The following is a 26,981-nucleotide window of genomic DNA, read 5'->3' as shown; positions in this document are numbered from 1 at the left end:
TTTTAAAACGTTTCGTTTGACATTAGGGTTGACAACCGAGAAAGAAAATGACACAGAGTATATAATAAATCATAGGTAACGCTTTCGTTATAATTATATTATGTATAAAACAATGAAATAAATTAACAATCTTTCAAATTGTACTTGAAAATTCCGTGAGAATTGTAAATATTATTTAAAAACCATAACGGCCTTTACGTGACGTGATTTCTGCCACTTCACTATACTGTAATTCTGAGACAACACGAAAAAGAAACAATTCGCACGTGACATTGGCGAAATGGCCCAGTGGCTAGAACGCGTGCATCTTAACCGATGATTTCGGGTTCAAACCCAGGCAGGCACCACTGAAATTTCATGTGCTTAATTTGTGTTTATAATTCATCTCGTGCTCGACGGTGAAGGAAAACATCGTGAGGAAACCTGCATGTGTCTAATTTTAACGAAATTCTGCCACATGTGTATTCCGCCAACCCGCATTGGAGCAGCGTGGTGGAATATGCTCCAAACATTCTCCTCAAAGGGAGAGGAGGCCTTTATCCCAGCAGTGGGACATTTACGGGCTGCTAATGCTAATTGGCGAAATAATCTGTGCCCTCTTGGCACAAATAAAAGCCAGAATAAAAAAAAAACAATTGAAGTGAGATCTTCCTCCTTTTTTTTGAAGTCGGTTAACAAATACCACCCCGTTTCAAAGTCCGAACAGAGAGGTTGATTTATTTTTCGTCCGATCAGAATTACGATTCAACGGCGAAAGGCATTCACGCCATTCCACGCGGTCATGCTTTGTGCACTAAATATTTTTAATTTTCGTTTGTATATATTTCATGTAATCAATTTGTATGTTTATTACTATTAATTTTTGACGTGAACGGGCGCGATGAGATCATAATTTCTTGGTTGATTTCGAGCGCTACGTTTTCGCGACACCAGTCACAAATTTTGTCGTTTTTTTTTTAAATTTCTGTTAACACTTTATTAATCTACATACCTAATTAAATAAACACAATAAAAAATAAAAAAAATTACACTTATAAAAATGGCGCCAGAAAGTGACATTTAAAAAAAAAAGTTAATATTTTAACAAAAAAAAATACATGTATAAGTCTTCTGTGTGGAACCAAATGTTTGTAAAAAAATATTAACGGATAAAAATATCGTTAAGAAGGAAATAATCCGTTTTAATCCATTGCATTACACGGAAAACGGTATCATTTTTGTTTTTTTTTATCGCTAATCAATAATTATCAAGCATTATCTGTGCTGTTTTTGATAAGGTTGAAATGTATTCCTCAGTTTCTTTACTATTTTCATTCAAACGTGATGTGTTATTGTTCCTAATTATTCAATTTAATTGTACAAATTTCTCTTAAATCAAAAGTGATAGACTCGTTAAATAGATGTGAGTGCTTTTTTTTTCAATATACATCAAAGCAAACGCAGTTTTTAATTTTTAATTTATGTTTTTTAGAATACTATACGTACATTTAATATATTTAAAATAAAAGATTTTGGAACAAAATTTACGTGTACACTAAAAAAAAATAATGAGTTTAAGATAAATGCAAGATTTATTTCATTTTTGACGTTTGTTGTTGTTTTTTTTTTTATTACAAACATTTTTCTATAAGGTCATGGTATAATTATAAACATCTTTTTTCGTTTAGAAATAAAAAAAATTGAATTACATAACAGATATTATCCGAACGGTCACTCAACAGTCCAGCCATCGTTACCATTTATAGTGATGCAAAATTTAAACAATGCATATGAATTGATAATATCGACAGCGTAATCTTATCGATGATAAGAGGTAATTATATGGCTGAAATTGGTCATAGCACGTTACTGAAGTACTTCACAGACACGTAAGTAAATTTTTATTTAATTTTTAATATTATAATTAATTTTACTATACTTGCAACACCATCTAGGTCAGGATATCTCAACCTTTATGCAACCTTTATTTAATAGATAGGGGGAGGGGTAAATGGACCACCTGATGTTAAGTGGTTACCACCGCCCATAGACGTTGCCTCATTGCTGTCCACCAACCTTGGGAACTAAAATGATGGCTCACTCACGCACCTACTGTTTGGTGGCAGATTACCTTAAATGAGTGGGTGGTACAAATATCTACCACCATGTAATCGTGAGGTTCCTTTATGGTGAATCTTATTCTAAATCAAAATATACTTTTTTCGAGTAGAGTCTTACAAGAAATTTAGTACCGTCATTCAGCAAGGTTTTAATATCAAGCTACCACAATTCGGAATGTCGAAACTCAGTAGTTACGATTTTTTAATCAAAAACAATGTACGACTTATAATTAAATTCAGTTATATATTATAGTACAATGTCACTTATTTGGTTTTTTTTATTGTTTTTAATTACTTTAGGCAAATGTCGAATGTTCTGCGGCATTTGATTACAGAATCGAACATTCTGCCACAGAAAGTGCTGACCTTGTCAAGTCGAAATGTCGTTGTTAATAACTTAGGGTTATTACAAATTGCTCTGAAACTATTCAGTTGTTCAAGGCATATTAAAATTTAGCATTAATACTTAAATATACATTATTTAAGTAGAGGGGCTTAAGACCATTTTTAAATAGTTACGTCACATCACTTCAATTTAAAGCTACCGGAACACGGTAACTACAAGAAACTAAGTAATTATTCTTTTTCATTATGGTAGCGCTTTGTCCAAACCCGTATACAGCCTATTCCAATGTTAATAGGAATAAAAATAAACAAACCTTAAATTTACGTATTTAATACGATTTGCTACTAGCTCAGCTACATCGTGCACTACTAAGAGTTTATGATTAATATATCTCTATTTATAATACAACACTACTACACTTAACTACCTATTTCCACTTTAATTTTACTTCCGAAATTCGGATAACAGTTTCGTCGACGTTCAAAATGCCTTCTTTTCGCGAAGTGAATATCATAGATCAATCAAGCTCTCGACCAATGATATCGCGTCAATTTGCTGTCAAATGTTTTTTATTTGGCTTCTCTCCTCTTATGGTTGGAATAGAGTATAGGTACCACCGACTTATCAACCATTGTACCGCCAAACAGTATTGTTGTGTTCTTGTTTGAAGGTTGAATGAGATTGATTGTTTTCCGAAGGTTGGTAGCGCAATGGCGATATTTGTTTGCAAGTTGTGGGACATTTTGGAAGTGTCAATGAGGGTTACCGTTAGACCTATGTCTTAAAAGATGTTTTAGTATAAGTTTCTGATACGTTTGACGACCTCCGTGGTCGAGTAGTGTGTACACCGGTTTTCATGGGTACGCCACTCCGAGGTCCCGGGATCGATGTAGACAAAGTTCATTCGTTTTCTATGTTGTCTTGGGTCTGGGTGTTGGTACCGTCGTTACTTCTGATTTTCCATAACACGAGTGCGTTAACTACTTACATTGGGATCAGAGTAATGTATGTGATGTTGTCCGATATAAAGAATAGTTTTCTAAAAATTTTCCAAACTTTAGTTCAGGCCAATAAAAAGTTCTGACGATCATAGTCCTACATAGGTTTTGTTACTCAGCCGAATTCCAAGTGTAGTGAAGTTCTTGATGGCTGTATAACAAATTCTGTAATACATGATTTTGCGGGATTTTAACAGTTTACGCAACGCGCACAACGGAAGCTCTAGAAAGGAATGATTTTCTCTCGTTTTTGCAACATTTTTCATTGATACTCCGCTCATTATTGGTCGTAGCTTGATACTAATCAGACCAGGAGTTCCTGAGATTACCGCGTTCAATCAAACAAACAAACTCTCAAACTACATACATATATAAAGCTCAAGAGTTTGTTTGCAGAGCATATATATACATACATACAGATATATTTTACATGCTTATATTAAAAACTGTTTTCAAAAATAACGTTCTTAAATTACAGATCAAAAATGTCAGACTTAACAAGCGACGCTATCAAGTCGAATGTACCAGGAGAACAGAAGTTACGAGGAGTTGTATCAGCGACTGCAACTGACGTCGAACCTAATGACGATAGCAATAAAGTTGATTTCGTTCTGACGCCAGTCATGAGTACAGCAAAAGAAGAATTGACTTGGACGAAAGGGGGAATGAAATTGCAGAAGGTCGTCGTGAGTGGCGAAACATCGGTAAGATTTCAGCACCTGCTTAAGAAAACGCCGACGGTCGAAATAAAAATGGAGAAAGATGATTTTAAGAAATGAATATTTAAATTAAATTCAAATGATTGATTTTTATTTTGTTTTTTTTTTTTTTTAACGAAGTCTTTTACGCGGTTCGTAGTGGAACTGGCAGAAATCTTCACGTAACGGAAAAACGTTCATCCCCCCTTCAGGCCATTCCCTCTCTATCTCTTTCTGGTAACGGTTTTTTACAATACTAGCTGAACTTGCGTCTTTACCCGTGCGAAATTCTGCCAAACTCCGTTTTATCCCCTTAGGGGTGGAGTTTCGTAAAATCCGTTCTTAGTGGATATCTACACCCCCCATAAGGAACGTGCCAAATTTTAAGTTTGTAGATTTATAGTTTCTGAAATTACACGATTAATCAGTGAGTAGTATTTCGCTTTTATATATGCACACAGATTATTTTAAGTTAATCTTTAAATTTATTCAACTTCCACCCAAGCAAAACCGAGGGCAACAGCTAGTATTTATATATAATTTAATCCTGTAAAATGAAGATTCTAACTTTGCATGAACTTTAATCACAAAAGCCGAGTACGACCTTATCAACTTAGTTATTAAAAAGACGAAATAATCTTAAAAAAAAAAAAAAAACTATTGTGTATACATTGAGTTTAAACTTACCTGATTAAGTCATCCTTCTTTTGGCACCTTTAATTTAATTTAAATCACTTTGAATCGCACTAAAATATTCTACTGATACTATAATCGTTTCAATAACAAAACAACATCTACATATATTTGTGGACTCTTAAATATCCATTACGTTCACGACGATTTAAATTAACCCAATTCATTTTTATCAGTTGAAGGTCTCAGACATTATCTGATCATATCCCACCACGATCAAATGCATTTACAAACATCTGTATCTTACATTGACAAAAATCTTACACAATTAAGAATTATTACACTTACGTATTGACTTTCAAGGAAATAAAAACTACCCTCGGTTCGGTGACACCTCAGACTTGAGAAGAACCGACGAATGAAACTCAGTGGGGGTTTTTTTAAAAATTGTATTTCTTGTTTAAATGGTAACAATGCCGGTAACAATGCCCCATTATAAGGAATTACTGATATTCCTATTTACCCTCAAATTAAGCTTAAAGCTTGTACTAGGAGTGGGGACGACAAAAGCCCAATGGGTCGACATAGCAATAAGTCTTCGCTCTAGAAGTCGGCGACATCTTTAATCGAAGTTCGCCCTCACAGGAGGCGCCCTCAAGAAGCGGGCACTTTGAGCCTTAAGTGTTTGCCAGCATCCGTCAGTGTCTTCTATAACCCACACAGCTACAGTCAACTCAAAAAAAAAAAAAAATGTTGTAAAGCGATCAAAATTATAATTGTATTGAAAGCACTTTCATTCACTATTTGATCTCTCAAAATCAAAATCAAAATCACAATATAACTTTACCTACTTTATTCAATTAGGCCTTTAAAAGTACTTTTAAATCGTACAACACTTTTAAAGCGATATCATTGGTCGAGAGCTTTAATAATCTATAATATTCACTATGGATTTGCGAAAAAATGGCGTTTTGAACGTCGACGGAACTGTTATCGGAATATCAGAAGTAAAATTAAAGTGGATATAGGCAGTTAAGTGAAGTTCTTTTGTATTATAAATAAAGATATATTAATCATAAACTCTCAGTAGTGCACAATGTAGCCGAGTTATTAGCGAATCGCATGAAAAACGTAAATCTAAGGTTTGTTTATCTTCATTCCATTTTCAATTGGAATAGACTATAGAATAAATCATAAATAATATGGATTATAAAAGAAAATACAAAGAGTAATCTCACAATTATTAAACAACTAAAGTACAGAATCAATTAATTTAAATAATTACTTTTACACCTTGTGTGAAGAAGGCTTGGAGTGTTAACGCCGAAGCTCTGTTGAAGATATCATTCATTACAAGATTATATAGATGATAAAAAAGCGTGGAGCTAATCTTGTTGACTTCCAGGCAGGATGTATTATATACATATATAATTGTATTTAACCAACATAACTTTCCTAGAGTTTCTAGAATATACATTCCGAACCGGTGGAAGTTTCACATTATATAGTTTGTTAAATGACGATTCAAAAGTGCTCGTAAAAGCCTATTTGAATAAAGTATATTTTGATTTTGATTCAAACCACAACATGACAATACTAAGTATTGCTGTTTGGTGGTAGAATATAGGATGAGGTGGTACCTACCCAAACGTGCAAAAAGCTCTACAAATATTATTATTTCAGAACGAATCAACAACAGTAAACACAACAATGAGCGTAACGGAATCAACAGATATCAACACAGTTCGTACAGAAACAACGGAAGTTCATGTTACTTTGTCGTCAAAGGATTTAAATGACAAAAGCGATCAAGCTAAAGAGGAAGGTATGGAATACTTTTCAATTATATCAGCAAGGGCTCTTAGATCATCACTATTCTCACCCCACAACATGTATATGTATGTCCGCTAACACAGGTGCACTCTTTATGTCACGGTAGCATGCGTAAGCGATCCCGTGGCGCTCGCCGAAAGACGGAGAGGGTACCGCTGGTTTTTTAGTGGGTAAACCCGGCGTACCTAGGCGCACTCGGCGTCCAGAGCTCCGGGGAATCCCACAATCCCCCCCCCCCCACTTACCATCACGTGGTAGCGGGAAGCGCGTAAAGGATTTTTCCAGTGAGAAAAAGAAAAGTGCACTCTTTATTCTGTCACTCTTATGATCCGATGGGACGGTAAATCCGATACGAGCGGAAAGAGTTCAAATCAAATTAATTAAACAAATCAAATCTATATCTTTGAATTTTTTGCCTAATGATGTCCTAAGCTAATATTGTAAATAATTCGTATAGCTCTTTTCTGTAGAATAAATACTATTTAAATATCTACTGCATTACCCCATAACAATATTCCATGTGTTTAGCAGTAATAACTACTGTCCGTGAGTTTTCTAATTGTTTTTATTGCATAAATGGCACTAGTTAGTTTCCCTGCTAGGGCATACAGGCGCAAGACCAGCGGCTTTACGCGCTTTCCGAGGTACGCGAGAACACACGCTTTCAACTTCCAGACTTCGGTGTGTTACTGAGAATATTTCGACAGAAAAACCCAATAACACTTTATCGGTCTGAACCCAGAATCTATAATGAAATAAAAAAAGTAAACTAATTTCTTTATTTGTAATGCAAAAACAGGTGACAAAGAACACGACGATTCGAAGAAATCAACAAAAATACCGAAATTCAAATTAAGACGAGCGTTTGATAAGATCAGACGAGAAGAACAAATGCCGCAAGAGAAAATAGCCCACGAGGTATACAGGAACATACATGTTATATTAAACTATTTTTATCTATAATTGTAAATTATGTCATTGTAACGCTTGTAGTCAGCTTTGAACGATAACGTAAAAAAAACTAAACACTTTTAAAAGAAAGTAGTGCCGTGTAAATATCCCTGCTGGGCTAAAGTCTCGTCTCCGTTTTTTTTTTGTTTTGAGTGTATTCAAATACGCTTATTCAATGCGAGTTGGTGGATACTCGTGTGGTAGAATTTCATCGAAATTATACACATGGTTATATCCTCACGATGTTTTTTAGTCGTGCTTGTCTTGGTTTAAATCCGCAAGCATCGCTTAAGATGGCTCTCGGCTCATAATTATAAAACATCAAAAGAATACTGATCTTATACAACTAATTGAAGATACAACGTATTACTACTAAATATTAGTTTATCCTTTTCAGCCAAATCTTGGAATGAAAGTGCGATCTGCTATCCCTCGCTTGAAGGATGTCAAACATCAGCAAAACGCTCAAGAAAACTTGACAAAAAATGAAGAAGTACAAAATGAAAATTCACCAAAGTTAGACGACGAATTCGACAAACTATATGAAGAAACTATAGAAATGGATCCGTTTAATAATAACAGACCGGTGTCAGAACAATTTGATGAACTGTCCACAATGGAAACCAAATTTGAAGAAATAATTCACTCGTATGATGTTAACAAAGTTCAACACAACACAACAACGTCACAAGTTGTCACAGAGAAAGTCAAAAGTAAAATACCATTGCTTAAACGTAAAAGCGAGCAAGAAATTGAAGTTCGACCGCAAAACAGAAGAAGCTCACTCAAAAAGAGCCTTTCTATCGACGATCCTAAAGGTAAAATCCCTGTGGCCACAACAAAGGAGAAAACAATGAAAGCAGATGTTGAAAAATCCAAGATTATAAAAAGCAAAGCGTCGTCGGAAAGTTCTACATTAACGAAATCAGAAATTGTTTCCGCGACAAAACATAAAGCGGAAAGTGTTACGAAATCTTTCACGACACAATTAAGTACAACCACAAAAGAACTAAGTGTCTCATCAAAGGATAAAGTTGAAATAGAACGAAACACCAACACTACACCTAAAGACGTCCCTAAATGTAACATTCCTGTTTCACAGCATACAAAGGAAAAACATGAAACAAAAATATCTAATAACACTGAAAAGGTATCAGAACAAGTTATAATTGAAACAGGAACAGTTGTAATTGATGGCAAAAGCGTTAAAAATGATGGAGACGATATTAAATCTATAGAGAAAAATGAAACTCAATCAGAAGTGAAAACAACGGAAAACGTTAGCTCAAAAGTGTCTACTTCATTAAGCGAAAGTAAATCCTTTGATCAATCTTCATATACATCAGAAAACATCGCTGTTAAAGAAACTATTGACGCCATTAATGTAACAGAAATTTCAAAAATAAATGTTGAAATTCAAAACCTTGGTACAACTGAAGTAAAAGAAACAATCAAAGTGGCAACTCTGAAATATGACAATTCCCTTGGTGCTGAATCCGAATCATTATTAAACAATACTAAAAAAATACCTTCGAACGAAAGCACTGATGAAAAAAGTATTATTAATGAAAATTGCGATATTACAATAACGGAAGTTAAGAAAGTAACAACTATATCATCAAATACAACTGAACTAGCATCTAAGACAGAAAACGCAACATTAATTGAAAATAACGAAGCCCAAAAGTATTTAGATTCAAATCAAACTGTCACAAATCTAAAAAATGACATAAAAATAGAACAAAACAATCTTAACGAAGAAAAAGTAATCACTACTAAAATAGAAACTGAAAGTGTAAAAACATCCAAAAATCATTTAAGTGAAGGTTTCACAGAAAGCAATGATCAGCTACAGCGTGATTTCACTTTAACCAGCTCGAAACTTGTTAAATCGTTAAACACTAATGACAACATAAACATAGCTAAACACACTACTAAAGAAACGACAACAGAAATAATCCAAGTTCAAAACACGCAAGAAGAACAAGATGCTGTGGTTATTATTAAACAAGAAAATGCTGATAAACTAGACAAGAATCAAATTCCCGTAAAAGAAACAGAAGAAAAACAAACAATAAATGTTTCAGAGGGCGATCATATAAATACTAAAGAAACTAACTCGGTTAAAAATGGAGTTGTAACAGAAGAGAATGGAAATGATAAGAAATCTCTAACAAATCTGTCGTCTCAGATTAAAAATATTGACGATTTGGAAGAGGAAGATATTATAATCCTGAAAGGAAAAGTTAATCGAATAATAAGTAGATTAGACTCACGGGAACAACAAATAATCAAAACGGAAGTAGACGACATACCGAAAGATGTATGTGTGACATCGAAAATAGCTAATTTCGAAGTAAGTATTAGTTCGTAATAGTTTTAGTTTATATAAAGTCCTTCCTTGGAGATTAAGTTTGCTTCATCCCAAATTTCTTCGAAATCAGTTTGTGGTTTAGCTGTGAAAGCGTAGGCAGTGTTACTTCAACATTTTTATTATAGATTGTTGTGTTATTTTTTATATTAAAACTATAAGTATACTCACACATAGACATTAGCACGACATAAGCATTCTCTATTGCCATTGTACTGTCTGCGATTAGATGATATCACCTTATATTAAAATGTTCTGTAACCGCAAAACGCGCTTTACAAACACAGCAATACAGTTGACGTTAGCTCATCAAATAACTAAAGCGTATCTCGTTTAAGCCAGATAGACTAGAGCTTATAATAAAATTAATAGTTAATGCAATCACATAACTTATAAAGTCATTAATTTTCATCAGGAACTCATCTTTGACAAGTAATAACTTAATAACAATACATATTTTCCAGAAACCCAGACAAACAGACACCCTCCACGAAGATAATACAAATAATTTAGACGAAAAAACAAACGACAGAAGAGATAAACCAAAGATTGTTGACGAAATATTGAAATCTGATACTGGATTGGATATCAATCACAATAAATATAATACTAGCATAGTCGACAATAACATTGACGCTATAAAATATAATGACAATACATCCAAACACATAACAAACGATTTAGATAACAGCAATCCTTTCGACTACACTAATGCCATAGATAATAATAAATTTCAAAGTAATTATTACGCAGTTTACAACAAAGTTCACGCCTCAGTTGTAAACCGTCTAAACAGTATCGAGAAGAAATTCAAAGACACTGAATTTAGTGAAAAAACTGAAAACAAAATCGAAACAATAAACGAAAACGGAGATTATTGTAAAAATAGTACTAATAATTTAAAGGAAACTAAAAGCTTATCCGAACCGAATTTCTTCAGAAATAAAAAACCAAACGACACTGATGATGACGTGCTTACTGAGAAGGAACCAGTTCCAAAAGTTGATATGTACAAAGAATACAGGGTTAAAGATCTTGATGCAGACCAACGAGCTAAATCTCTAGCAGAATTAGATCTAGGTGATGCTGTGAGAGGGAGAGTTAGGCAGATGGTGTACAGGATGAATTCAATGGAGAGGATGCGGCTGATGAGGAGTGATACTGTTGAAAGGAAGGAGAAATTAAGAAAGATATCAATCACCGATAGAGTGGCTTTGTTCGAGGTAAGTTTTAGTTTCTTAACTAGTTCCTTGCTCCGACTTTGCGTGGATTACATTACAATCAAAAACCAGTAAGTCCTTAAATATATACAAATCTATACATATAATAAAATTGGAGTGTCTGTTTGTAATATTAAAATAACCCAATTTTTAATAAATGCATATGTATGTATACCCGGTACATATACCAAAATAACATTTTTTATACAATATTTGTCTGTCTGTCTGTTTGTTCTGTCTGTTTGTTTGGCTAATCCCTGGAACGGCTGAACCGTTTTCGACGGGACTTTCACTGGCAAATAGCGGATGTAATAAGGAGTAACTTAGGCTACTTTTATTTTAGAATTATATATAGAATAAAAATAAAATCACGCTGCAATATCCAAATAACTTAAATTCAAACAATGCGCACGAAGTCGCGGGCATAGCTAGTATTAAATAAAAATAGTACTGTATAAATCTTGAATCTCGAATGGTGAAAAAAATGCTAGTAGAATATCCCCGTTGAATCGCAATTCTGTTCCTCTGCACAAAAAACGAACCAGCCCTGTCACCATTGGAGGCAAAAAGGCGAGGTGTTATACTTTTAATGAAGCTTTTGCACTACTACTCCAAAGGCCAAGTTTTAAAGAAACAGCGATTGAAATACGCGATTCCAAGCCGATAATTGTAGGCTTTTGTTTTTATCGATATATGATATTCATAAGCAATATGAATTTATGCAAATTAGTCGTGGATTTTCGATGAAAAAAAAAAGATGTAGAGTTTGTTTATAATTTTTCTTTAGAGTACTATTTGAAGCCTAGTTTTTTTGTTGTTAAAATGATACATCATTTAGACAGATAGCTCATTTAATTTTCTTTATTTAAACTGAATCAACGTGGAGTAAAGTTTTAACTTAGGCAGTTTCCCTACCAATTAGTACGAGTAACAATTTTATAATAACATAAAATTGGTAGTTACCACACTCATCAGATATTCTAACCCCTAACTTAGTATTGTTGTGTGTGTGTTGAAGGGTGAGTGATCTAGTGTAGCTATAGGCACAAGGGACATAACATTTTAGTTCCCAAGGTAGTTAAACCTCCAGTGTCTATGGACGGTGATGACCACTTACCGTGAGTTGGGTCAACCTAACTTTTTAATAAAATTAAAACTCGTGTAATTTCGGTTCACTACGCTAAACGGCAAAATCTGTACTAAAAGTAAACATACACAAACCTTAAATTTAAGTATTCCTGTCGATTTGCGAATTGCAGTATTGTACAATCAGCTCCTGTTTAATATATCTTTATTTATAATACAACACTAATTCTCCTAAATACTGTCACCGTGAAATCGTAAATACCCTTAGACTATAATCTATCTCGCGAGATAGTGAACTGTCGAAATAATATGAACCGGAACATACTGATTACAGTTTAACGCATTTTTATTCGGTAGTTTATAATCTATCAAAGTAAATTTCAGTTACATTTTAACTCTAATCTAACCGAAATATTATTTAGTATAATAACTATCGAAAATGTATTATTATTATTAAATAACCGTTCACAAACTTTCGACAGTTAACAATTGCGCGAGATAGATTATAATCTAACGGTATTTACAATTTTATGATATTTATCTACTTTTATTTTACTTCCAAAGATCCAATAACAGCGCCATCTGTGGACTGTTGACGAGCTCCTCATGTGGGTGCGTTAGTTGTCGCGCGTTGCCCATAGATGGCGTTAATAAATTATAATCTTAATTAAAATATAATAATTGTATTACGTGGTATTAGTAAATATTTACAATAAAATATATATTCATTATATATTTTCTAAAATTCAAAGTTGGAATAAAATGTATGAAAAACATTAATATCAAATACTATTATTAATTTTAAGTACAGACTCAAGGGACCTAACATCTTACCTCATACTTCCCGAGGCGGTAGTGACCACTTACCATTTCTTATCAGCTTCACATTCAAATATTAATTGCTTATAGAGACAAGCATTAAATATTTTGGTAAAAAAAAATTCAAACCTCTACTTAGAAATCCTCTAAAATTTGATGACGTAACTTTAAAAAAAATATATATGAGACCAGTTTTTACCCGCAGCTTGTGCTACGATTTAGTAAGGAAAGGGAAGGGGGAGAGGTCGTAGTTTCAATTCTTAGATTATTTATTCTATCTAGATATAGTGTTGCACTACAAAAGAACCAAAACAAACGAGCCAACTTTATTATCTTGGTGTGCGTGATAGCTAATCTTGACAGTCGTCAAACGTCATTCTACTTTACTAGTGTGCGTGCACTTAGTGGCCAACCGTTGGACAGTATTTTCGACGCGTTCTCAGCTTTGACGATCTATATAGACATATATATAATCAAAGATTTTAGGTACAAATAGATTTTTGTACATCTTATCGTTGGGGTTTAAACTTCATAAAAAAATTTCATCAAATTCGGTTTAGCCGTAAAAGCGTAACAGACAGACATATTTTCACGTTAATAATATTAGTACAGATAGACATTTAAAAATTACTTTTGTATCTTAATAACTTCCAGACATTAAAAAAATCAAATCACATACAGACAATTCGATTTAATTTATACGTACACAGGTATAAGGAAAATCTGTATGTGACAACAGATACAACGCCCTTGTACTCGTTATGAATAATATACATGCAAAGATATATATATATATGTCTGCGACCATTACACGCGGTCGTAATACGCTTAGTAATTATCCAGTATATCTCCAATTAGATTACATTTGCTTTAAAACGATATACTCGTAAGCCTTTTTAAATTATATTTTCTGTCATATTTACAAAGTGACGGATAATAAATTAAAAAAAAAAAACCTTTTTTATCTATTAATAAATTTAAAAACTTAAATAATAAATGTTATTAAATAAATCGTTAATCGTTTTTTAAAGATTTGATTTTTTTAATTCTACGATGAAAGTTTTTTTTTTTTAATGTTTTCATTGTGGAATATTGTATGAAATACTTAGCTAAAAGGAAAATCATAGATCTAATTATATACACACATAATCGTTAATGACAACATTTTACATGCAGATTAAAAAAGAGGGTAGAATGCTATTATATAAAAGCAAGAACATATCTTAAGCATTTTTAAGCTAGAAGTATTTCGAACGAAACGGTTCCTTGGAGTGGATTTATTAAAAAAGAAAAAAAAAAAAAGAATTGTGTCCAAAATGAAATTCAAGTGTATATTATTTCTATTCATATTATTCGTAAGTAATGTAATTTAACGTTATTTAAATGTATTATTTTTTAATTTTTACATTAAATAAGTTGTTTTTTTTTTTTATAATTGTACTAGGAAAGCAAATGTTACATTCTTCCAAAGAATTTCATAGATTACTACAAACATTTTTAATTACAAAAAATATGATTATGAATTAGATTTGAAATCAGATGAGTCATTGTGGTAAAAATAAATCACATTCGACTAGGAGGGCAGGACTTCTCTCATTAGAAGAAGTCTTAGAGCGTATACCATCACAAGACCTCAGAAAATTCCCTCTAAATCACCAATATCTATTTTTCAGAAAAAAGTCGTGCCAATTTACACAGACGAGACATCCACGCATCGAACAGCACCGAAACCCACCACCGCCGCCGTCGTAGTCCTCAGCGAGGAGAAGTTACAGGAGAAGATCGCAGAACTCACGAATGCTAAAATTAAATATGGGAAGTTCGATAATATGACGTCAATCGAGCTCCGAGATGGATCGACCATGCCTGTCATTGCCCTTGGAACAGCCATGGTAAGCTTTTTATGATGTTGATGTCGTGCAAGAAAGACCAGTTAACCACACAGGACATATGTCTCTATACCAGGTTTCGAAAAAATCCGATTTTATTAATAAATATCAAAAATCCGATTTTTTTATATATATCCGATATATATCCAGGCTAAGAAAACGAAGCGAATTTCATTCTGTAAGCACTTAAAAATGTGAAAGGTATTTGTAAAATAATACAAGTGTCGAAATACCACATTTTTTATTAAAAAAAGTAACAAAGGAATTAGTGTCTATCTATTTTTTTATGGTATTGGTTGGCGGACGAGCATATGGGCCACCTGATGGTAAGTGGTCACCACCGCCCATAGACAAAGGCACTGTAAGAAATATTAACCATTCCTTACATCACCTATGCGCCACCAACCTTGGGAACTAAGTTGTTAAGTCCCTTGTGCCTGTGATTACACTGGCTCACTCACCCTTCTAACCGGAATACAACAATACAGTATACTGTTATTTGGCGGTAGAATATCTGATGAGTGGGTGGTACCTACCCAGACGGGATTGCACAAAACCCTACCACCAAGAAAATTTTTTTGAGAAATAATTTTTTAATGAACACTTAAAGAACAAGTACCTTTTATTATTATGTCTTCATTTGTTTGTGAGATAAATCAACTAATTTTATTTTAATATTAATTTGTAATCGACTAATCATAAAAAGTAATCAATCAGAGTCAGGCCTTAAGCATAGACCTATGAGTGTTGTTCAGAAGATAGGATAAAAATCAATTAATCAAGATACAAAAAACAATTGATATATATCCGCGAACCCTGCTCTATACCCTCACTCTTATGATCTGATGGAACGGCAAATCTAACACCGGAGATTTCAGGCGTACGACCAACGGCCTCACGTGCGCACCGAGGCACGGTAGTGTTCACACTTCCAAGTTCCAGCCTCTGGTCTTTTAATGAGAATTTTTCGATACAAAAGCCCAATAACTTTTTAATAAATTTTCGGCCTGACCTGACTGACCACAATATTATAAATGTCGTAAATTAGCATTAGCAGCCTGTAAATTTTCCCACTGCTGGGCTAAAGGCCTCCTCTCCCTTTGAGGAGAAGGTTTGGAGCATATTTCACCACGCTGCTCCAATGCGAGTTGGCGGTATACACATGTGGCAGAATTTCGTTGAAATTGGACACATGCAGGTTTCCTCGAGATGTTTTCCTTCACCGCCGAGCACGAGATGAATTATAAACACATGAAAATTCAGTGGTGCCTGCCTGGGTTTGAACCCGAAATCATCGGTTAAGATGCACGTGTTCTAACCACTGGGCCATCTCAGCAGTCGTAGATTACGAATAATTAATTAGTAATTCAGTTCATTTTGTTGTATCTGTGGGGTGTGAACGCCGTGACGTAATGAGGCACGTGATCGGATTCGTTTGAAGGGACGACTGTCATATTTTAAATTCTTTTCGAGTCGGAAGCTAAATGTTATTATAAAGTGCGTTACAGTTCGGGCCTTCCAAACGGGACCGTTGGTTCCCACAACTCTGATAGTTATAATATACCTACTTTATAATTTGTGATTGCTGAATACCTACATAAAATACAAGAATTGTCATACTTACTTACTTACATGGTGGTAAGGCTTTGTGCAAGCTTTGGGTAGGTACCACCCACTAATCAGATATTCTACCGCCAAGTAGCAGTACTCTGAATTGTTGTGTTCCGGTTAAAAGGGTAAGTGAGCCAGTGTAATCACAGGCATCAGGACATAACATCTTAGTGCCCAAGGTTGGTGGCGCATAGTGATGTAAGGAATGTTTAATATTTCTTACAGCGCCTTTGTCTATGTGCGGTGGTGACCACTTACCATCATGTGGCACATATGCTCGTCCGCCAACCAATGCCAAAAAAAAACGTTGTGCTTAATTGCCATACAGAGACATACGCTATGAACCCTGTACCAGAAGTCCCTACCAATGACGGTCGTGCTGCTATTCTATCGCAGTCACCGTCATATAGATGATTAAAAAGCGTTCAATTAATACTATTTAACTATCAGACAAGATATATTACATAAATTTACACATATTTGAGTGACTTTATGTTTGAAATGTTGGAAAAATGTAACTACTGAGTTTCTTGGCGGTTCTTCGCAGTAATCAACATTCCGAACCGGTGGTAGATTTACGTTTAATGTAATTCTTTGATATGACGATTCAAAAGATCTTTTGTAAGTAGATTTTGATTGGCAAACTTCGTCGAAAACTTCTCGGTAACAGCCCATAGTTGAGAAGATGGTAGATGGATCGTCTTTTCGAGTTACACGTTTGTAGATTTAACAATTATTATGTTAATATTCACGAAAGTACAGCCAAACTTCATTATTGTGAGTAACTAAAACCCTAGCATATTACCTCGAGGTCAAAGTTCGATTAGAGATAATTATTGGGGTGTCTGCGATAAATCCTCAGCAGCCATGAATATCCGAATTGGCAGTACTGATAGTACCGTGTATATGTTATAACGCCTTGGACCCTGCACTCATTCACTCTGGATCTTTCCGATTGTCACCTCATCTGGCTATGAGCTTGAAGAAATGGAGGCTATATCCAGATTTGTTGATGCTAGTCTATAGGCAATAATTACGGCGTTGTTGAGAAGAACATCCTGACACAAAATCAAAATATACTTTATTCAAGTTGACTGTTAAAAGCACTTTTAAGCCGTCATTGCAAACTATATTAAGTAAATATACCACCGGATTGTAGATTCTACCGTGAAGAACTGGCAAGGAACTCGGTTGACGGTACGGCCTACGTATGTTATTGAAAAAAAAAACATTTGAAAACGAGGCTTCTAAGTCTGAATCTTTATAATCTTACTAGTTTGTCTGACCTACTCTACACAATAGATGCAAACGATTTTTATTTATATATATATATATATGTATATATGTGTGATTTTTATCTGCAGCTGGATCCGAGGTTGGTCAAACATATAATATGCGCCGCGATCGACCTCGGCTACCGCGCCATAGATGCCGCTTACATCTATGGAAACGAGAAATATGTGGGCGAGGCGATTCAGGCTAAAATAGACGACGGCACTGTTACGCGGTAAGTTTCATTGTCTATGCTGTAAGTGATATTTGTAACGTCATACGCTGTAAGAATATTATTCAAAAATATATTATGATTTATTTACGTCATTCGTTGTAAGAATATCTCTTTGTTGATAGACCGTCTGGGTAGGTAGATAAACAGCAATACCCTGTATTTTTGTGTTCCGGTTTGAAGGCGGAGCAGTGTAACTACAGGCACAAACTCAAACTCAAACTCAAATTCCTTTATTCAATATAGAAGTATTACACTTTCTTATTGATTGTCAAGTTAAACACTACCACCGGTTCGGAAAAGAAAACACCCTGACCTGAGAAGAACCGGCGAAAGAAACTCAGCGGGACTTTTTTTTTTTTTTACGTCAAATTAATTATATACATAATTATATATGAGTAGAAACAGCCAGGAGGCGATCGTTTCATTCCCAAGGTGTGCTATCAAACATAAACTCACTAATTGTATAGTAACCTTTCGCACACAAGCGTTCCTTAACAATTTTTTTAAATTTCGCAACAGAAGCATTTTGAACGCTTTCTGGGATCCTGTTGTAGAAGCGTATACATTGCCCCACAAAAGAGTTACTGACTCTATGCAGTCGAGTAACAGGAGTAACAAGATTGTGTTTGTTCCTTGTACCAACGTTATGAGAATCACATTTTCTCATAAAAACATTAATATTTTTCCGTACATACAAAACATTACAGAATATATATTGAGAAGCAACAGTCAATATCTTAATTTCTTTAAATTTATACCTCAAAGATTCCTTGGCTCCCAGGTTATAGATTGCGCGAATAGCCCACTTCTGCAGCACAAATATAGTATGGATAGCGGCTGCGTTACCCCAAAGCATAATACCGTACGACATTATACTGTGAAAGTAACTGAAATAAACTAGGCGAGCCGTATCAACATCGGTAAATAATCTAATTTTTTTGACCGCAAATGCCGCAGAACTCAGTCTATCCGCCAATCCGTTTATATGGGGGAGCCACTGTAATTTGGCATCAAGAGTAAGGCCAAGAAATTCAGTTGTTTCAACTGGATCCATCGATTCCCCATTGATAAGTACATCGGGTTTTACATTTTGCACGTTTGGTGTGCTAAATTTTACAATTTTAGTTTTTTTATTATTCAGCCTAAGATTATTTACGCTAAACCAGTGTACTATATCAGACATAGCATTGTTTACATCGTCATACTGTACCTGTTTCCTATTAATTTTAAAAACCAAAGAGGTATCATCAGCAAACAATACTATATCATGTTTGTTCCCAACAAGAAAGGGCAAGTCATTAATATATATGAGGAATAGAAAAGGTCCAAGAATTGATCCTTGTGGGACCCCCATACCAACTGAGACCCCAGGAGACCTTGTCCCTTTAACGTCAACCCTCTGAATTCTATTGTTAAGATAAGAAGTCAGAAGGTCGAGTGCACATTCTCTAATTCCATAGTTATATAGTTTCCTGACCAGAGTTTCATGTTGAACACAATCAAAGGCTTTGGATAAGTCGCAGAAAATCCCTAAGGCATCCTGCGACCTCTCCCAGGCTTCATAGATATTTCTTATTAGTTCGATACCTGCGTCGGTAGTCGAGCGACCCCTCGTAAATCCAAATTGTTTTCTATGAAGCAGATTGTATCTATTGAAATATGCTAATAATTGATTTAAAATAATTTTTTCAAATATTTTGCTGAGGGTTGGTAGTATCGAGATTGGCCTATAGTTGTTAGGATCTGAAGAGCTACCAGATTTAAATATTGGAATGACTTTACTATGTTTCATCAGGTCAGGAAATACACCACGTTGAACACAATCATTGAATATTATTGCAAGATAAGGTGCAATTAGATCAATAATTGAATTAATCACCTTTACAGAAATACCCCATAGATCAGCAGTTTTCTTAATGTCTAATGACCTAAATGTACAAATTATGTCATTGGTGTTTACAGGGGTAAAATTAAATTTTGATTTGCATTCACGTACATTTTCTTTCATTAATGATTCGGCAACTGCTGGAGAAGAAATAAGTAACTTAGTTGTAGAAACTGGTATGTCAGCAAAAAATTGTTCAAAAACTGAAGCAACTTCCCGTTCACTATTTATGACTTTATTATTATAATTTAAGTTCAATTCGGAGCTGCGACTGCCACCTCTACCAGTTTCACAATTAATAATTTTCCAAGTCATTTTTATTTTGTCATATGCATTCTTAATTCTATTTTTTATAGTTAAAGACTTTGCCAAAAAGCACACTTTTCTAAATAATTTTGAATAGTTACTTACATAGTTGGCAAAAGTGGCACTGTGATTGTACGTCCTTTCATTGTAAAGCTCGTACATTCGTTGCCTACTTTTATGAATTCCAATAGTAGCCCAATCATTGAATTTTAAAAAGTTTTTTGTATTAACTGTTTTAGAAGTGAATATTGCATCAAACTTGTTTCTAATTAATTTAAATAGATTATTATACAAAGCATTGGGGTTATCACTAAAAGATAAGTGTGGTAGATTAGCCAAAATATTACTTCTAAACTTCTCAATACGACTAGTGGTCAAAGGAACAAACATTATTTTTTCGGAATTGCTTATTTTTTTAACATGGAAGTTAAATAAAGCTTGTTGTCCACAATGATCTGAATTTAGTTTATTAATTATAATTTTATTTTGTGGAATATGGGTTGCAAATATGTTATCTATGCAAGTTGCTGTGGAATCTGTTATTCTAGTTGGTTCTAAGAACAGATTTACCAGATTATATGAACTTAACAATGATCTGAATCTAATACTTGTGGTTGTATTATGCAGTAAATTTATATTAAAATCTCCACATACAATAATTTCTTTATTAGATTCAGATAATTTCGATAAAACATTTTCCAGTACATTTTCAAACAATTCATATAATCCACTAGGGGGCCTGTATACGCATACAACAATGACACGCTCAAGCTCTGCACAGGCTATTTCTATAGTTTGCTCAATAGAAAGGCTCACAATATCTTTACGTTCCTTAAATTTAAAATTTTTACTCATAAGTATTAAAGAGCCACCGCGTATAGCTTTATTCCTACTGAACAAACTAGCCATCTGGTGCCCACTAAAGTTAAACATGACCTGATAATTCAGAAGCCAATGTTCGGTTAAACACATAATATCAATATCATTACAGGTCAAAAATAATTCAATTTCTAGGTCCTTCCCTAACATTCCTTGAATATTTTGGTGCACCAGGTTTACAATTTTATTATTAGCTATTTTCTTTTTTTTTTATTGGCTTCTATGGAAACTATACTATTGGTGCCAGAGACTACCTCTATTGTCTTAGAATTTAATTTAAATTATTTGGAACATGTTCCAAAATGTATGGTCTTGTGTTATACTGCTCAATAGAAGCAGTTGTCTGGTCAACCAAACAATTGGTTGATTTTGTAAGAATAAAATATGATAGCATGCTTGCTATCTGTCTCTTGTAAAAATTGGATAGGTGACACCTATCACATGTCAATAAACATAAATTATTATTAATTATATTATTGATATCAATTAATTCTATTTTATTATTGATGTCATTTTTTGATACATAATTACAATTGGTCATTATATGTAACATATTATTTAATTTAAACCTAATTGCATTTTCCTGTGGCATTTCTTTAATATAAGGAAATTCTGGGGTACGGTCAAATATAAATACTAATAGTATAAATGCGAAAGTAACTCTGTCTGTTTATCTCGCTGAGTTTCTGTCGCCGGTTCTTCTTAGGTCCGAGTGCTTATGCCTAATACTAAACGACCAATCCCTAAAATGTGAACGATGCCGGGGTCGACAAATAGTTATCAATCAAAAGATCACGTTGTGATCAAAAAGACAACGACATTTAGACACTAGCAATTATATTTTTTAGGAAAAGTTATATTCTTGACAGAGAACTTTGTTCTTAATAGTGCGGGTCTGTATTTGACCCGCAGATAGTTTACCCACTGAGACTATTTTGACTCCGAAAGTATTCAAGCAAATCTAAGAAAAGTCTGGTGTTATTTTAGTTATGAGATCTTCATAGACCAAGGATACCGTGAGCAAGTTAGCTTCTTAGTTTTTTCTATTGTTTATTTTTAATTGTTTTCTTTTCAGTGACGAGTTATACATAATATCGAAGCTATGGAGTACGTTCCATCGACGTGACCTGGTGGCGAAGGCCTGCAAGCAGTCTTTAGAGACAATGGGCTTGGAATACTTCGACCTGTACCTCATACACAATCCTATGTCCTTTAAGGTATGTTTAGGAGAGAGTTAATAAGCTTAAAAAGCAAAAATTCAAACGTTAAAAAAATTATATCATTGATTCTCATCTTTGACATGACGTGCGTTGTGACGTGAACTATGAATGTTTCATCTTAGCGTGTGTCATATATTTTTTTTTAAATATATTTTAATGTATTTCTAATGAATATTTTATAAATACTACTATTTCTACACTCCTCCAATTAAACTTTAATAGTGCCGAATTTCGTGCACTTCCGTCCGCGTCGTTTTGATAAAAAAGGGGTACAAAATTATTGCCTCACGTATTAATATGTAGATAAGGGATGACTAATATTACTTACTTTTCAATGGGCTGTGGTGACCATCTATCATCAGCTGACCCATCAGGAGTTCAGAGACTTCTTCATGTCACGTAAATAAGTATTGGTTACAAATGATTGATTACAGGAAGGTGCCAACCCTATACCAAAAATCGCGAATGTTCTCCAATACTCCGAGCACGATTACCTTGAAGCCTGGTACGGCATCGAGGACTTGATACGCAAGGGTCTCGTGAAAAGGGGAGGTGTTAGCAACTTCAACTCTGTGCAAGTCGAGAGGGTTGTGGATAAAGGGAAGATCAAGCCAGTCGTTAACCAGGTAAATAATGATGAAGGTTTTCGTAAAAGAAATTACATCATAAAAATGGCCCTCGAAACTCGAAACTCACAGCAGAACTTGAGCGTATAATTTCAAAATGTGTTATGCGACAATAATAAGTTTAGGATTATCAAAATACAAATTTCAAAATGGTCTCGTTAGTTGTCGACATATCACGAGGAGATACGAAATTAATTCTCACAGAATCGCACTGCAGGCGTGTAACCAATGGGTTAATGTGCTCTGCTAGGAATGAGATCGCACAGTTGACTTAAGATCGTTGACTACCTTATTCGCAACAATAAAACCTCGTTTTTTCCCCACAGGTTGAATGTCATCCCTACTTAACTCAACAACGTTTAGACGACTTCTGCACGACCCGCAATGTTAAGCTTAGTTGTTTTGGCGTTTTGGGCTCTAAGGGGACGCCACTGGAACTCAAGAGTGGTCTCCCACCAGCTATAGATGATCCTCTGGTGAAGGTCATGTCTGCGGGACTGGGGGTCAAACCAGGACAGCTGCTAATAGCGTAAGTCGTCATGGATTCATGTTGCCTTACCAATTTTAAATTTATCCCTTTCTTTTTTCAGTATAGTAACTTACCATAGCCTATTACAATGGAAGTCAGAAAAAAGATCATCACACTTTAGATTTAAGTATTTCATGCGATTTGTTAATAACTCAACTATATAGTGCACTACTAAGAGTGTATGATTAATATATCTCTATTTATAATACAACACTATTACACTTAACTACTTATATCCACTTTAATTTGATTTCCAAAATTCCGATAACAGTTTTGCCGACATTTAAAACGGCATTCGCAATCGAATATAACAGATCAATCAAGCTCTCGACCAATGATATCGCGTCAATTTGCTGTCAAATGTTGTTTATTTGGCTTTTTCCTGTTATGGTTGGAATATAGTATAGATAATTAAGTCTACCAAAATCTCCTCCAACACCTTGCTATAAAGCGCTATATCGCCTATTTCCTCAGAGGTCAATGTGAGGATGAACACTACACTGTTAACAGATCACCCCCCTTAAAGTTAAAGTTCGTTGGGCCCTAATATGTCGACTTCCTCAACTCTAAGCATCATCAGCCTACATGCCCGCTTAGAAGCGACTCTTCTATGACCTCCTTAAATACGAATACAAATTACACGTAACGTTAAAAATATGTTAATATTTTCAGATATCAAATCCAGACAGGCCGCAATGTCGTCGTTAAGACAACTAACGCTGATCACATGTGGGATAACTTACAAGCGCTGAACGTCAAACTGGATCAATCTCATATTTCCGCTCTGAACGCACTCAACAGGAATAAACGTACATTCACATTTGAGGGGTGAGTTTAACTTTATAATAATAATATTTCGTTAAAAATTGAAGAACGACTTTATGATCATGCTAATGGCTATAGTCCATTAGATATTAAAGGTACAGATTTTGGTCCTTCGAGCCGGATAAATATTAACAATTCGATTCTTATTTAAAATAATTACAACAATATAGAAATAAAATTTACCCCTGATCATATTATTGTTTATCTTATTTTTGCCAATGCTTTGGCAACCATTGAAACCAAGATGGTTTATCCGGTGTGCACATTTTGCTGTTTGATATTTAGCCGATAAGTTTATAAAGCCTACACAGTGCTTGGAGCAATACTTGTAGTGTTTAATTGGTGGTAGGTCTTTGTGCAAGCTTGGGTAGGTAGCTTGTCTGATATTCTAGCACCGAATAACAATACTTAGGATTTTAGTTCCCAATGTTGGTAGTGAATTGTGAATTTGTTGATATAAGATATAAGGCTTATATCTAGAGCAGTGGCATTGTTATCTGTGTGGTGCCACCTTGCTTATAATTATTCTGACTCACTCGACCTTTATACTTTCGGTTGAATCGGTGACTAAAAGGGTCTCGTATATCAATGCTGATTTTACCAAGTGTCATTTACCTTAAATATGCATTTTTTATAAAACAATAACAATTTTTTTTTTCAGAATGGGAGACACTCACAGGAACTATCCATTTAAAATAGCCTTTTAAATGATATTTTATGACAGCACTGACAGGAACTTTTTCGCGTCATTTGATACGTCATTTTGACATTTTATTTTTTTTTCTATTTTAAGGTTTTTTGACACTAGTTAAGTGATAATGTGACGTATAATTTTAATTGAAATAAATGTGTATTTTTTTTTTAATTTCTATTTGTCGATTTTTTATGTTTAATCTTAAGTGAATTTGAGCAAATTTTAATGAACAAAATTTTAAAAAGTAACTGTCTGGATTAGAACTACATATTGCTCTCTATGTATTACGAATGTTAAAAACGATGGCACTTTTTTCTGTAAGCTGAAAAAATAGCAGCATATGCCATAAAAAAGTACTTTATTTTAGTTTGGTGATTGTGTGAAAATATCATTCTTTTTAATGGTAATGATAAGAATTATGACAATAAGCGCATTGCAACACTTGAATTTTCGTCGTTTTGACATTTAAATTTTTTAGATTTAAGTTCTTTCAACAGTTACCGTGTGAGATGAATTATTACGTAATATTTTGTAACAGTCTTTTTTTTTAATGTTCATTATTATACGAGACAAGAATAATTCTATGTGATTAGAAATTATTTTGTGTTTATTTTAAGCTGAATGATATTTTTAATGAAATTGAATTAATAACGCTAGTGTAGGTTTTTTTTTATTATGATTCGTGTATTTGATTTATATCAAACGAACTTTTGTATGGATTTTTGACATTGTTTTCCAATGTGTGTGTACTCGCTATTAATAATTTGTAATTGATGAATTAAATGACATTTTTAATATATTTGTTTTATTTATGAAAGCGACGCTCACCTCGATTTCGGATTTAATAAAAGTGTCACCCAAAAAACGCAGCCAAAATTTCAAATTTCAATTGTTTATTCCTATTAAAGTAAGAATGAAGTTAAACAAACCTTAAATTTACGATTCCATTCAATTTGCTATACCCTGTTCAAGTTAGCTTGATCTTTTTGACAGACGGGCTAGTGATGGGAAACAGAAAATATAACATATATAACAGTCGATGGAACGATGGAATGCTTTGTTCAAATTAGATTTAAAAAAAAAATTACCTTATTTTTCTAAAGAGACCCCAACCAAAAGGACCCGTTCGTAACAATAACTTAACAATGATCTTTAATAAGGATTTTTTGTTATCGATATTTGTAACAGTTACTGCCTGTTATTCGTGTCCCTAGCATCCGACCGATGTAACATCGTACAAACATCTATTATTTTCAGTGTTTCTATTTAAATTTTACTTTGAAGCAATAAAAAGTCTAATAAAATTCGGATAACGCTCAAATCTTTAGAGACTTGTATTATACGTATTTTGTTTTAATATTTTTACAATTATTAAATTAAGAAAATAATATGTTCGTCATTGCAAAGTTATGTCGATCAGAAAAAATTACATCTGTCAAAAAGATCAAGGCATCTTGTACTGGGTATAATAGCTCAGCTATATTCTACACTACTAACAGTTATTGATTGATATATTTATAATTTTTTTTTTATTGTACGATTTTAGTTCCTTTAAATAAATTATAAATTACCGTCAGTTAACATCAATACATTATTTGACTCTTTTTATTTTATTTCATACTTCCTGAGATATTCATTGTTTGATTTAAAATCTTCCTGCGTTAACCTTTAACTTCAACTGTTCGTTGAATTAGCCTCTTTGGTCTCCCTTCGCCAACTAAAGAGACGCGGAAAACGATGTTTTAAATATAGTCGTGTTTTTCTCAAGTTTTTAATAATTATTATAGTGTTATTACGACAATGGGCGAACACTAGAATATAGAAACTTTTATATAACTCAAAATTAACTTTGTAGAGTACTTATACGAACAACGCGTTACAAATAACTATTTTTTTTTTAATTTAATCTCAACGAATAGCAGCAACAGTATTTTATTAACTCCAGAAGGCGCGTCC

At 33.9% G+C, this 26,981-nt stretch overlaps 1 protein-coding gene across 1 annotated transcript; it reads left to right on the top strand.

Annotated features, from left to right (window-relative positions):
- Window positions 1–1,324: 1,324 nt before the first annotated feature.
- Window positions 1,325–25,814, top strand: LOC125074577. The gene is made up of 14 exons (XM_047685917.1): window positions 1,325–1,402; window positions 1,696–1,868; window positions 3,922–4,147; window positions 6,458–6,599; window positions 7,407–7,525; window positions 7,956–9,914; window positions 10,394–11,152; window positions 14,728–14,946; window positions 17,919–18,061; window positions 22,207–22,348; window positions 22,786–22,977; window positions 23,304–23,506; window positions 24,179–24,334; window positions 24,993–25,814. The coding sequence occupies exons 2-14, from the start codon at window positions 1,804–1,806 to the stop codon at window positions 25,036–25,038; spliced, it is 4,371 nt and encodes a 1,456-aa protein (XP_047541873.1). The 5' UTR covers window positions 1,325–1,402; window positions 1,696–1,803; the 3' UTR covers window positions 25,039–25,814.
- Window positions 25,815–26,981: the final 1,167 nt, after the last annotated feature.

The sequence above is a fragment of the Vanessa atalanta genome, chromosome 28 (genome assembly GCF_905147765.1).
Source record: "Vanessa atalanta chromosome 28, ilVanAtal1.2, whole genome shotgun sequence".
In the NCBI taxonomy this organism is placed as follows: domain Eukaryota; kingdom Metazoa; phylum Arthropoda; class Insecta; order Lepidoptera; family Nymphalidae; genus Vanessa; species Vanessa atalanta.
Note: the sequence above shows the minus strand (reverse complement) of the source record. Positions and strands in the feature narration are given on the sequence as shown.